This window comes from Schistocerca serialis, chromosome 5, assembly GCF_023864345.2.
Source record: "Schistocerca serialis cubense isolate TAMUIC-IGC-003099 chromosome 5, iqSchSeri2.2, whole genome shotgun sequence".
Lineage (NCBI taxonomy): Eukaryota > Metazoa > Arthropoda > Insecta > Orthoptera > Acrididae > Schistocerca > Schistocerca serialis.
Genome location: NC_064642.1, coordinates 218,621,162 through 218,633,587, shown reverse-complemented (window position 1 = coordinate 218,633,587; position 12,426 = coordinate 218,621,162). Strand labels below are relative to the sequence as shown.

Genomic DNA, 12,426 nt, shown 5'->3' with positions numbered 1-12,426 from the left:
ATGTTATTGAAAAGTTGTCATAATTTACTTAATTTTGTTATTTCATGTCCAATTTCCTTTCTATTTTCATTTTCATTACTTGTTCTAACCACAAAATATATTGGAATATAAGGAACAAACTCAAACATTTCCTCGAAGTTTTTTTCCCCCATTTTCTTCCTATATAGTATTAGTTCTAGAGCCATCACAACAATTCAATTTTAGAATGATTTTTGTATAAGGGCACATTTGTGTGGGAAGACCCTAAACCTCGAAGGTGTTCTCTAAGTTTTTGAAACAGATGAAAATCAGATGGGACCAAGTCAGGACTGTACGGCGAATGATCGATGACAACGAGCCCAGTGTGGTTAATTTTTGCAGCTGTCACAGTGCTTGTGTATAATCTGGTATTGTCATGTCGAAGGAGGAACGAGTGCTCCACATGTGGATGAACTCTTCCGATTCATGCTGTCAGTTTTCTCAATTACAGCATATTGTTTCTCATGCACTGTCATAGTTACATTACACACTGCCATGTTACATGACAATCTGAAATCCTCTAGCAACAGAGAGCTGCAACTCATGTCAGCGAAGTAGGAAAGGTGAGACATCCAATATCTCAATCGACATTGAGAACAGAATAAAAAATTTGGCGGCATTACTTATCAGCACACCGTCACAATCAGTTTTATTTCTTGAACATTTTGCTAATTTCTGATCAGCTATAAACTGTCAGAATTCAAACAGGTTTTTCATATGGCTAAATATAAAAAAGAATATTTTTTGCCTACTTATATACTAATGAGAATGTTTAGACAACTATACTTTTACATGACCCTCCTTTTAATTACTTTGTATAATTATCTGTACATTATACATGTACCAATGACCGCTATGATACCATTTGCATCATATACATACTGGTTGAGTCATGCATGGCAACCCTGGCTGGTTTTATTTTTACATGGTTATGACATACTGCAGTGCAGCAGAGTGAGAGATGTACTGGGTTTATATTATAATTTTTATTTCTTTTTTTTTATCTTTTAAAGTAATAGATAGTAAAGCTATTTCTTTTAATTACGTTGACTATTTTGAGGATGGCTATTGTATCCAAATTGTCATTTTATGTCAGATTCTATTTTGTGGCACTTCCAATGATGTTCATGTGGAAGTTTTGTTGAGTTGAACAAATGGAACTCTTTAGAACCTTCTGGTAGTAACTAAATGTGCAGGACAATATTTTCCCAGCCCTGTGTTTTCTGAACAGTCATTCATCTCTGCAAGGGTGTCCACAGAAATTCATCCAAGAAAGCAGGTTTACTTTATGTTTTAAGTTTGGGGTAAATTAGTAACCAGGCAATGCTGGGCAATTGACAAGTAATTTTATAAAACAGTATAACAACTATCAGACTTGTTTCCTATGAAGAGAGATGACTTCTTTCTTTATTTTTCTGAAATTATGTTTTATGTTTCATTTTATTCTGTTATTTTTCTTATTAATTTCTCCACTTTTAATTTATTTTTATTGTGAAGTGTGTATGAGAAACTTGAGAAAAAAATTTACTCCACAGTTAATTGCAAGTAACATTTTAAAATATGATGTAAGTACAATATTTACACATTACTATGTCAGATATTCCAGTTTATACATTCTCAAAAAATGTGCAAAGGCACGGACACCTGTCACAAAATGTGTTCAAGTAAGCTAATAAGTTGTTAAGTAATGAGTATGAAACTTCATGTACCCAAATAGATAATAATGAAATGTTGTGTTCCTTAAAATTGTTTCCATTGGATCTCAGTGTACATTGCACATTCAATTAACTGATTGTAAGCTCTAACATACTAATTCCCCTTAATGCAAGGTTATTTGATTACAATAACATCACAGTGGAATTTTGCATGCTAATATAAACTGGCACAAGAAAGGATGGGAAAGTAATGCACAATAATTTTTTTCTCTACTTGTATTGCAGCTAGAATTTTGAAATTTCATGGCAATGTAGTTTGATGTTTAAACTACAGAGAGTATTTTGTTTTCATTTGCAGTTCTAGCAACAGAAGCCTGAGCTATGAAACAAACATGACGCACATATTACCGTTGTCAAATTGTGAAGAGCAGCAAAGTGTAGTTTGATATTTGTGGGCTAAAGTGCATAAACCAAGTGAAATTCACAGAGACACACGTGGCACTTATGGGGACAGCTATATGTGGCATAGCAATGTCTCCTTGTGGTTTCTATTCTTCCAAGGGGGTCATGTGAACCTTAGTGATTTGCCACATTTCAGTATGTCTGTAACAGCTGTAGCCCCATACAATGTTGGGGCCATTGAGGCAGCAATCTTGAATGACTGTCACCTGCAAACGTCAACCTAATCACAGCGGTTCAACATTTCCTATGGTGATGTGTAAGGTACTGTTCATGACACATTGAAATTGGGTGCCTAAGACCCTGACAGACAACCACAAGGGGCAGCAAATGATGACAAGCTTAGATGACTTTACACATTACCCTACAGAAGGGCATGACTTTCTCAAATCATTACTAGTGATGAGTTGTGGCTGTACCACTACACATCTGAAACCAAGCAGGCCTTTACAGAGTGGAAACATGCTGGCTCCCCAATATGAAAAACATTCAAAGTGACTCAATCTGCTAGGAACGTGTTTGTGACAGTGTTCCGGGATAAGCATTGTGTGTCATTGGTGGACTATGCTCAACATGGGACCACTGTCAATGCTACAGCCTACATTAAAACTTTGGTTAAGTTGCATCATGCCCTTCATGACAAATCACAACATTAATGCTGACAGTGTCAAACTTCTTCATGACAATGCTCATCCCCATGTTGCTGAATCTGTTCATGAGAAAAATCACCAAATTTGGGTGGGAAGTGTTCCAGCATACAGCATACATTCCAAATCCTGCACTGTTGGTCTTTCATTTGTTTGGTTCCATGAAGAAATTCCTGGCTTCCCTATGCTTTGTGACGGATGTGGAAGTGGCATCAGCAGACCACAGATGGCAATAGCCCAACTAAATGGACTTCTACAAAAAGGGCATACTGAAACTGGTACCACGTTGGGAGAAATGTGCTGAGAACTTGGTGACTATGTAGAAAAGTAGGTAAAAGATTCAAGTTCATTTGTGATTTTTTTTTCTTTTGTTTTGCTCCCTATTGAATCTTTTGGTAATAAACTTATTGTGCCTTACTTTCCGATCTTCCCTTGTATTATATTCCACTGGCCTTACTGGACGACAAATGCAAAACAAAAAGAGAACACCTTTGTGAAGATTTCCCTGATACTTCCTTTCAATCTGTTTTATTGTTGCAAAACTCACCGATCCGTCCTTCAGACTGCATTCTGTAGCAGCTTCGCTGCTTCTTTTATCACAGTTACTATCACCAACTTCAAACTGCAGATAGTACAAGGTTCCAGCGACCACCTGAAGCAAGTTACTTATTAGTAAAACTGATTAAAGTGCGACGTACAAAGCACTGCTCCAGATCTTTCAATTTATATTTAAAAGTTAGCATCAATTACAACTTCTCACAATTGCAGTAACTACTTCTATACTACAAAAAAATATTCCATGGATTCATCTGCTCACATATACAATGTGGAATTGAGATTTGGGGGTGTAGCATTTGTAATGCACATTGAAGAGCCAAAAAAACTGGTACACTTGCCTAATATTGTGCAGGACCCCTGGGAGAATGAGGAAGTGCCACAACACAATGTGGCATTGACTCAACTAATGTCTGAAGTAGTGATTCAGGAAACTGACACCATGAATCCTGCACAGCTGTCCATAAATCTGTATGAGTACGAGGTGGTGGAGATCTCTTCTGAACAACATGTTGCAATCCATCCCAGATACACTCAATAATGTTCATGTCTGGGGAGTTTGGTGACCAGCGGAAGTGTTTAAACTCAGAAGAGTGTTCCTGATGGAGTTTCATATTGTCCAAGTCCATCACAATGCACAATGGACATGAACAGATGCAGGTGATCAGACAGGATGCACACGTATGTCACGTGTCAGAGTCTTATCTAGACTTATCAGGGGTCCCACATCACTCCAACTGCACATGCTCCACACCATTACAGAGCCTCCACCAGCTTGAATAGTCCTCTTGTGACACGTAGGATCCATGGATTCATGAGGTTGTCTTGATACCCATACACGTCCATTCACTCGATACAGCTTGAAACAAGACTCATGTGACCAGGCAACATGTGTCCAGTCAACAGTCCAATGTCAGTGTTGACAGGCCCAGGCGAGCTGTAAAGCTTTGTGTTGTGCAGTCATCAAGGTTACACGAGTGGACCTTCGGCTCCGAAAGCCCATATCGATGATGTTTCATTGAATGATTTACACGTTGACACTTGTTGATGACGCAGCATTGAAATCTGCAGTAATTTGCAGAAGGGTTGCACTACTGTCACAATGAATGATTCTCTTCAGTCGTCATGGGGCCCATTCTTGGAGGATATTTTTCTGGCTGCAGCGATGTCGGAGATTTGATGTTTTACTGGATTCCTGATATTCACGGTACGAGGAAAATCCCCACTTCATCACTACCTCAGATTTGCTGTGTTCCGTAGCTCACGCGTCAACTATAACACCACATTAAAACTCACTTAAATCTTGATAACCTGCCATTGTAGCAGAAGTAACCAATCTAACAACTTTGCCAGACACTTGTTGTCTTATATAGGCATTGCTGACCACAGCACCATATTCTACCTGTTTACATATCTTTGTATTTAAATACACATGGCTAAACTAGTTTCTTTGGCACTTCAAGCTCTAGAATAAATTGATAAGAATGACTGTCAATCTAAGCTGATGTCAGCCCTTTAGAGAGTATTTTATTAAATATATTTTGTATTTTGTATTTTATTAAAACACTCACAGTCATATGCACATAAATATAGAAAATATCATGATGAGTAGAGACATTCACCATTACAATATATGAACCAGAGATGATGATTGTTTGGTACTGAATAATGAAATGACAACGGGTCACAGTCCAGTTACTGTTGGAAGAGATTACTAAAACAGCCTATCATGTGGTATAAAGCAATTTCCTGTCAACTTTAGCTATAGTAAATATTTAAGGATTTATTAACCATAATATCTAATGTCCCATGTATCCTTTATATTTCTGATGTAATTTTATTTACGTGGATGTAAAAAAAGTGAACTCTGAGACTGCAAAGTTATCATAGTCAGATAAATATGGTGGTACTGGCGGTGGTGATGGTGGTGATAATAATAACAATCAGCATGTTACACAGTTTTTCCAGCTGTGATGGACTTTGGAGGCTTGCCCTACATGAGATGATGTAATGTAAAAATATATACTGCCAGTGTTTATACTACACTGAATGATGCAACAATTAAAATACATTATACTAAATGCTACTAGGTTCTCTTCTGACATAAAAGCTGGATGTGTGACATATACATGCCAGTTAAAATTTGAACCTCAGCTTTGAGAATTCATTGCCTTCAAACTCACAAAACAACTAACAACTGTCAAATGTTTGATAAACATGTTATTGTGGAGAAATAACATAACTACGTATTCTCACCTGTTTCTGGGCACTCAGAATCTGAACTAGTGCTTGCTTGTAGGCTGAATTTGATGACTTGTCAATTTCAGTGAGAGCAAACTCTACAGCATTCTTGACACCTTCTTCATTGACATCTGCATCCGTAAAGCCCCCTACAAGTGTCTACAGAAGAGTTTACATGTAGTTAGGAGCATATATTGCTGTTTGTTCCAAATTAAAGCTACCAAACACGTAAGTCTGAGTTATAAAAAGTAAAAGATCACCTTAAAATCTAAAGGGTAAAAGTGAAATGTATGCCAAAATGTAAGCACACTAGGAAAGGTACATTGAGATGTTCATTGATAATTCAAAGTAAGAACAAAATAAATCTTAGAATTGTAAGATTAAATCTGCTGGAGACTGATTTCACCACTATCGGTCCTTATGCATGGCTAATAACAGCATTAGGAAAATTACTAGATAACTGGAAAAATACTTTGAATATGTCTTACTAATGAAAATTTGTGCCAAACCAGAGCTTGAACCTAGATTTCCTAGTTATCACGAGCAATCGCCCTAACCTTTAGGTTATGTAAGCATGCCCACAGGTATCAAATGGTTCAAATGGCTCTGAGCACTGTGGGACTTAACATCTGAGGTCATCAGTCCCCTAGAACTTGGAACTACTTAAACCTAACTAACCTAAGGACATCACACACATCCATGCCCGAGGCAGGATTCGAACCTGCGACTGTAGCGGTCGCGCGGTTCCGGACTGTAGCGCCTAGAACCACTCGGCCACCCCGGCCGGCCCCACAGGTATCGTTCAAACTTACATTGTCACTGGTGTTTCCACCTATGAATCCCTAACCAATCACAAGTACTCCCATGGGTTTTGTAAGAATAGCGCACCTGGAAGAATTGAGTCTTGAAGACTATGGCTTACCTTGACACAAGGAATGTATTTCAAACAAATTAGATTCTCCCAATTCAAATTTATGAAGATCTTTTGCTACTGTCATTTCATGGCATTTTATCTTCATTGTAATGCATGTTATGTACCACATTTTGCAACTGTAAAAAAAAGTCTTGTTTGAACCATATGTACTACACTTCATTTTAAAGCATCTTCAGAGGTCAGATTTTTGGCTTCTTACTATGTGTGGAAGAACATTAGGAATCCGGTATAAAGTTAAATAAATCCAACCACTGCAGATGCTTTGAAATAAATTGAAACACGTTTGGTCTAAATAAGACTTATTACTTTTTTAGATGGTATGTTACCAGTATTACTTGCATAACTGTGAGCAAAAAGACACATATGTATATCTTAGACCCAGATGCAAGACATGTCCCATATATCCTCCCACAACCACCTACTCAAGTCCGGTTACACACATCACCTATTCCATCAAAGGCAGGGCTACCTGTGAAACCAGTCATGCGATCTACAAGCTAAGCTGCAACCACTGTGCTGCATTCTATGTGGGCATGACAACCAACAAGCTGTCTGTTTGCATGAATGGCCACCGACAAACTGTGGCCAAGAAACAAGTGGACCACCCTGCTGCTGAGCACGCTGCCAAACATGACATCCTTCATCTCAATGACTGTTTCACAGCCTGTGCCATATGGATCCTTCCCACCAACACCTTTTCTGCACTGTGCAAATGGGAACTTTCCCTGGAATATATCCTACGTTCCTGTAACCCTCATGGCTTCAACATTCATTAGCCATTGTCCTTACCCATCCAGCTCCTTCCCTGTTCCCATTCCAGCACTACACAGCTCTCATTCCACCATCGCACCGAGTCTTTTTACTTCTTTTCCGCTACCCCTGCCCCCTGCCCCCCCCCTCCCCATCTCTCCCCTGCCCCCAGCTAACCTCCCGACTGCACATAGCTGCACTACACCCTCTCTCCACCTTGTCCCTGCGTGCTCCCCAGGAGCACTGCACTGTCCACCACCCCTACCCCACTATCCCTCCCCACCCCAGCCTCCTCCTTACCCCCACCTGAGACTGCAGTCTTGTGTGTGTGTGTGTGTGTGTGTGTGTGTGTGTGTGTGTGTATTTTGACAAAGGCCTTACTGGCCAAAAGCTTTTACTGTGTGACAGTCTTTTTGTAGTGCCTATCTGTGACTCGGCATCTCCACTGTATGGTGAGTGGCAACTTTCCTTTTCATAATATTATATCTTCATTGTATTCATCTCTCACCATCCATTCATTTCATTTCAGTGCGTGTAATTCAAATGAGAACAAAATGATTCTTCTAGTTCTGAAAGGTTAATAACAGACTAATGAAATGTTGTGCCCATTTGTTGGGTCTCATTTTCAGCTATCTTTATATTCAGTGACTCAACAGTTCTTTTCTAAACAACATAAATGAAAAGCTCCTGCGCTGTTGCAGAGATGATGAATATGTCAATAAAACTTAATTCCTTTACACTAGTCCACCTCGTATATTCACACTAGTCAGCTGCCAACTAGACATATGAAGTAGATTCATTTACAGCAGTCACACTATGTGTGTTTTTCAAATGGATTAAGTGGGATAACAGTTCATCATAAAATACTTTGTCTTTGGTGGTTTACTACCAACAAAAATACATCCAAAGCAAAGCTGGTCAACAGAGCTCATTAACTAGTGAGCAGGTCAGAATTTTCAACTTGTTCACTCCTTCCAGTTATATCCGATTCTGCTGTAGGAGGGTAGGAGGCGGAAAGCAAATGGGAGAGGTGGTCATCTGATGAAAGACAGCAGCAGGACATTGACACTGTGTGTCCCAGTATACTGTTGCAGAACTCATCCAGAATTATTACCATATTTACTCGAATCTAAGCCGCACTTTTTTTCCTGTCTTTGTAATGCAAAAAACCGCTTGCGGCTTAGAATCGAGTGCAAAGCAAGCGGAAGTTCTGAAAAATGTTAGTAGGTGCCGCCACAACTAACTTCTGCCGTCGACTATATGTAGCATGCTTTGTAGACACAAAGATAAATACTGGCGCCAAAACCTCTGCGTCAATAAATAAATTTTAAAAAAGGTGGAAGACGAGCTTTTTTTCTCCGTCCCGAGTTTCCACCATTTTCATACATTATCCAACAAAGTAAATACAAATTCCGTATTGTTCATCTTCGAATGTAGCAGAATTTCAAAGTACTACGAACATACGACTCGCAAGACTGTTTGGGATGTTTGTCAATATGGCCAACTCTACGTTCTGAATTTTTTCCTACCTGTGAGAAGAGATGGTTGCTAATAGGAACCTGATGCAATGTGAATCACATGCACTATTCTCTTCACCATAAGAATAATACGAATATAAACATTTTGCCATGTATTCTTTCGTGTTTGCTGCTATCTCATTTAAATCCTGTCTGCCTCATAAACTACGAAACTAGAGCGAGACAACAGCAAACACGGAAGAATATACGTATCGTGTCATGTTTATATTCGTATTATCTTTATGCCTAATAAAGATACAGTCAGAAATGAAGCACGGCAACTGAATAGATTTTTAAATCTAAGATGACTAATTTCTGTGCAGAATTTGATGTACTAAAGAAGCGGCCGCAAAGATTTTCAAACGGAGAAAAATTTTCGCCTAACTCTCGTTCAGAACATGTTCTATCATACACAGTCTATTATTTGGTTCTTGTTGATCATTATCAAAGAAAGCAGCAGTGTAAGTAACAAGAAATAGCAGTCTCTTGCCATTGTTTCGCTAATGAGACGATTCCTCTCTCTCTCTCTCTCTTCTTTTTTTTTTTTTTTTTTTTTTTTTTTTTTTTTTTTTTTTTTTTTTTTTTTTTTTTAATTGTAAGCGGCGGTAGAGCGCACAAAAGCAAGCCATGCCGTGATCAGTGACAGGCCGTAAACACGCACTATCAGAATGCGACAAACAGTGCACGACACAGTACAGTAATGCATTTTCAGCTTACAGTGGCGTAAACACCTATAACAAAGAAAACGGCACTTATCAGATCAAAGCAAAATAAGCAATCGATTCAAACCAGACGAAGCACGTGAAAAAGGAAGGGTACCCGTATAAATACTGATGGAGCGCCTGACGCATAGCAATGGCTACCTGGTAAAGCTTAACTGCTAGGCTTACGACTCGAACCAAACTACTGTAGCTGTATCGTCATTCATTCGACCTAAATTGTGTCTCATATTACAATGGACCAACTTTGTTTCAATTTCGATGTGCGGCCTAAAACTTTTCTCTCCCCTTGAATTTCGAGTCTCAAATTTCAGGTGCAGCTTAGATTCGGGAAATTTTTTTTTTCCTTTATTTCGAGTCTCATTTTTCAGGTGCGGCTTGGATTCGAGTAAATACGGTATCAAAAAAAAAAAAAAAGAGAGAGAGAGAAGGAGAAGAAGAAAAAGAAGAAGAAGAAAACTGCACACTTCCATTTGAAAAATCTAATTTCATACCTGCTTCTCAGTGGTTAATACTGTTACAAAGAAATGCAGCTATTATTTTATGATCCCATTGTGTCTATTTCTCCAAGTGAAAGTAGATTTCTACATCTATACTCTGCAGACCATCATAAGTGCATGGCAGAGGATAAGCCCCATTGTACCAGTTATTAGGGTCTCTTCCCATCCCATTCACATATGGAGAACAGGAAGAGTGACTGTCTGAATGCCTTGTGCATGCTGTAATTGTTCTACTTTAGTCCTTGACATCACTTTATGAGCAATACAAAGGGGGTTGTAGTATATTCCTAGAGTCATCATTTAAAGCCAGTTCTTGAAACTTTGTTAAGAAAGTTTCTTGGGTTAGTTTAGACCTATCTTCAAGAATCTTCCAGTTCAGTTTCTTCTCTCTCACAGATCAAACAAACCTGTGACAATTCATGCTGCTCTTCTCTGTATACATTCAATATCACCTGTTAGCCCGATTTGGTGCATGTCCAGCACATTTCAGCAATATTCTAGAATGGATCACACAAGTGATTCATAAGCAATCTCCTTTCTAGACTGACTTTGCTTCCCCAGTATTCTACCAATAAACTATGAACCATGAGGTAAGGGATTGGGAGCAGGGTTTGTGTAAGGATGGACGTGTATATTGTGTAGGTTCGGTGGACGGCAGAATACCACGGTAGGAGGGATAGGAAGGATAGTGGGTAGGACATTTCTCATTTCAGGGCACTACAAGACGTAATCGAAACCCTGGCGGAGAATGTAATTCAGTTCAGATGCAAGACCTGTCCCACACATCCTCCTACCACCACCTACTCCAGTCCAGTCACTAATCTTACCTATCACATCAAAGGCAGGGCTACCTGTGAAAACAGTCATGTATCTACAAGCTAAGTTGCAACCACTGTGCTGCATTCTATGTAGGCATGACAAACAACAAGCTGTCTGTCCGCATGAACGGCCACCGACAAACTGTGACCAAGAAACAAGTGGACGACCCTTTTGCTGAACATGCTGCCAAACATGATATCCTTCATTTCAGTGAGTGCGTCACAGCCTGTGCCATATGGATCCTTCCCACCAACACCAGCTTTTCTGAATTGCGCAGGTGGAAACTTTCCCTGCAAGACATCCTACTTTCCAGTAACCCTCCTGGCCTCAACCTTCATTAGTCACTCTCCTCACCCATCCAGCCCCCTCCCTGTTCCCATTCCAGCACTACACAGCCGTCAGGCCTTAATGGCCGAAAGCTATGTTTGTGCGAATCTTTTTATTTTGCCTATCGCAGCTCAGCATCTCCACTATATGGTGAGTGGCAACTTTCCTTCTCTCGTATTGTTACATTCCATCCTGGATTTTCCATTGTTTGACCAGAATTTCTTTGAGTTTTGTGAAAGACCATTTGTCAATATTCTGCTACAGTGATCACTGAAGGTTTTATGCATAGCTCTCTTGACAGTGAGACAAATGCATTTCATTCTGCATCTCTATGTCTATATAGTCCTACACATTGCTTTATAACTATTATGCAATTACCAATATTCTTGGCATATCAAACAAAACACCTACACTAAATGGATGCCTCACCCTATATTTCGTATTTGTCGAAGTGATGCTACCCTCTATCCCGGTTTTCGCTTTACTTAGACAAAACACCTCCAGTTGTTTTGATAATAGTACCTACAGTAAAAATCAAGAGGTCAAATTATGGAGACTGGTAATTTGTTGAATTGTTTTTGGTTAATACTTAGTGATTCAAAACAAGAACAAACATCTCAATGAGCTAAGGCATCAATCAATGCCAATGCAAGTGCAGTCAAGACACCTGACAGGAACCTTAGAAAGCAACTGAGCCAGCAACCAAATGTCAAGAATATGCTAATTACTATCTAATTACTACCCACTGAATGCACTGATAAAAGGTAATGTAACAATACTGGTGCTTACTGGAAAGGTAAATGGCAATCAAAGCAGTGGACGGAATCCACTGAGCATGCACAATAAATTATGAAGTCCATTTCATCTGCTGGAATGTGTTTGGTCTGTATTTCTCAGATGCAAATTGAATCCATCTTGCTGCTTGTCTTCTGCAATTGCATAAAAAGAAACTGGTGGACACTACACAAATGAAGCCACAATTCCAAAGGAAAGAAATCATAGTTCATCAGGACAGTGCACGTCATGACAGAGGACACTTTGGCAATCCGAGAACTGAGAAATCTGAAGTAAAAACAACCACACTTTTTTGATGTGGGAACACACATTGTGTCAAATCTTGTAAAGACGTCTGTGGTGAGGAAACGTCCCAAGATCAATAGATTATTTTGCTAACCTCCAGAATCACACTTCAGGAATGCTACCAGTTCAGTAGAGAAACATTAGCTAATGTACATTAACCTAAAATGGGACTACATCAAAATTAAGAGCAAGTTTTTTGTAAACA

General features: G+C 39.2%; 1 protein-coding gene across 1 annotated transcript in view; it reads right to left on the bottom strand.

Moving 5' to 3' along the window:
• LOC126481664 (uncharacterized) overlaps positions 1 to 12,426 on the bottom strand; it is a 190,132-nt gene that overhangs the window by 119,393 nt on the left and 58,313 nt on the right. The window contains exons 5-6 of the mRNA XM_050105592.1: positions 5,591 to 5,734; positions 3,327 to 3,431 (exon numbers count right to left, since the gene is read on the bottom strand). Of these exons, the coding sequence (XP_049961549.1) occupies positions 3,327 to 3,431; positions 5,591 to 5,734 (249 nt within the window). The remainder of the gene's footprint in view (positions 1 to 3,326; positions 3,432 to 5,590; positions 5,735 to 12,426) is intronic.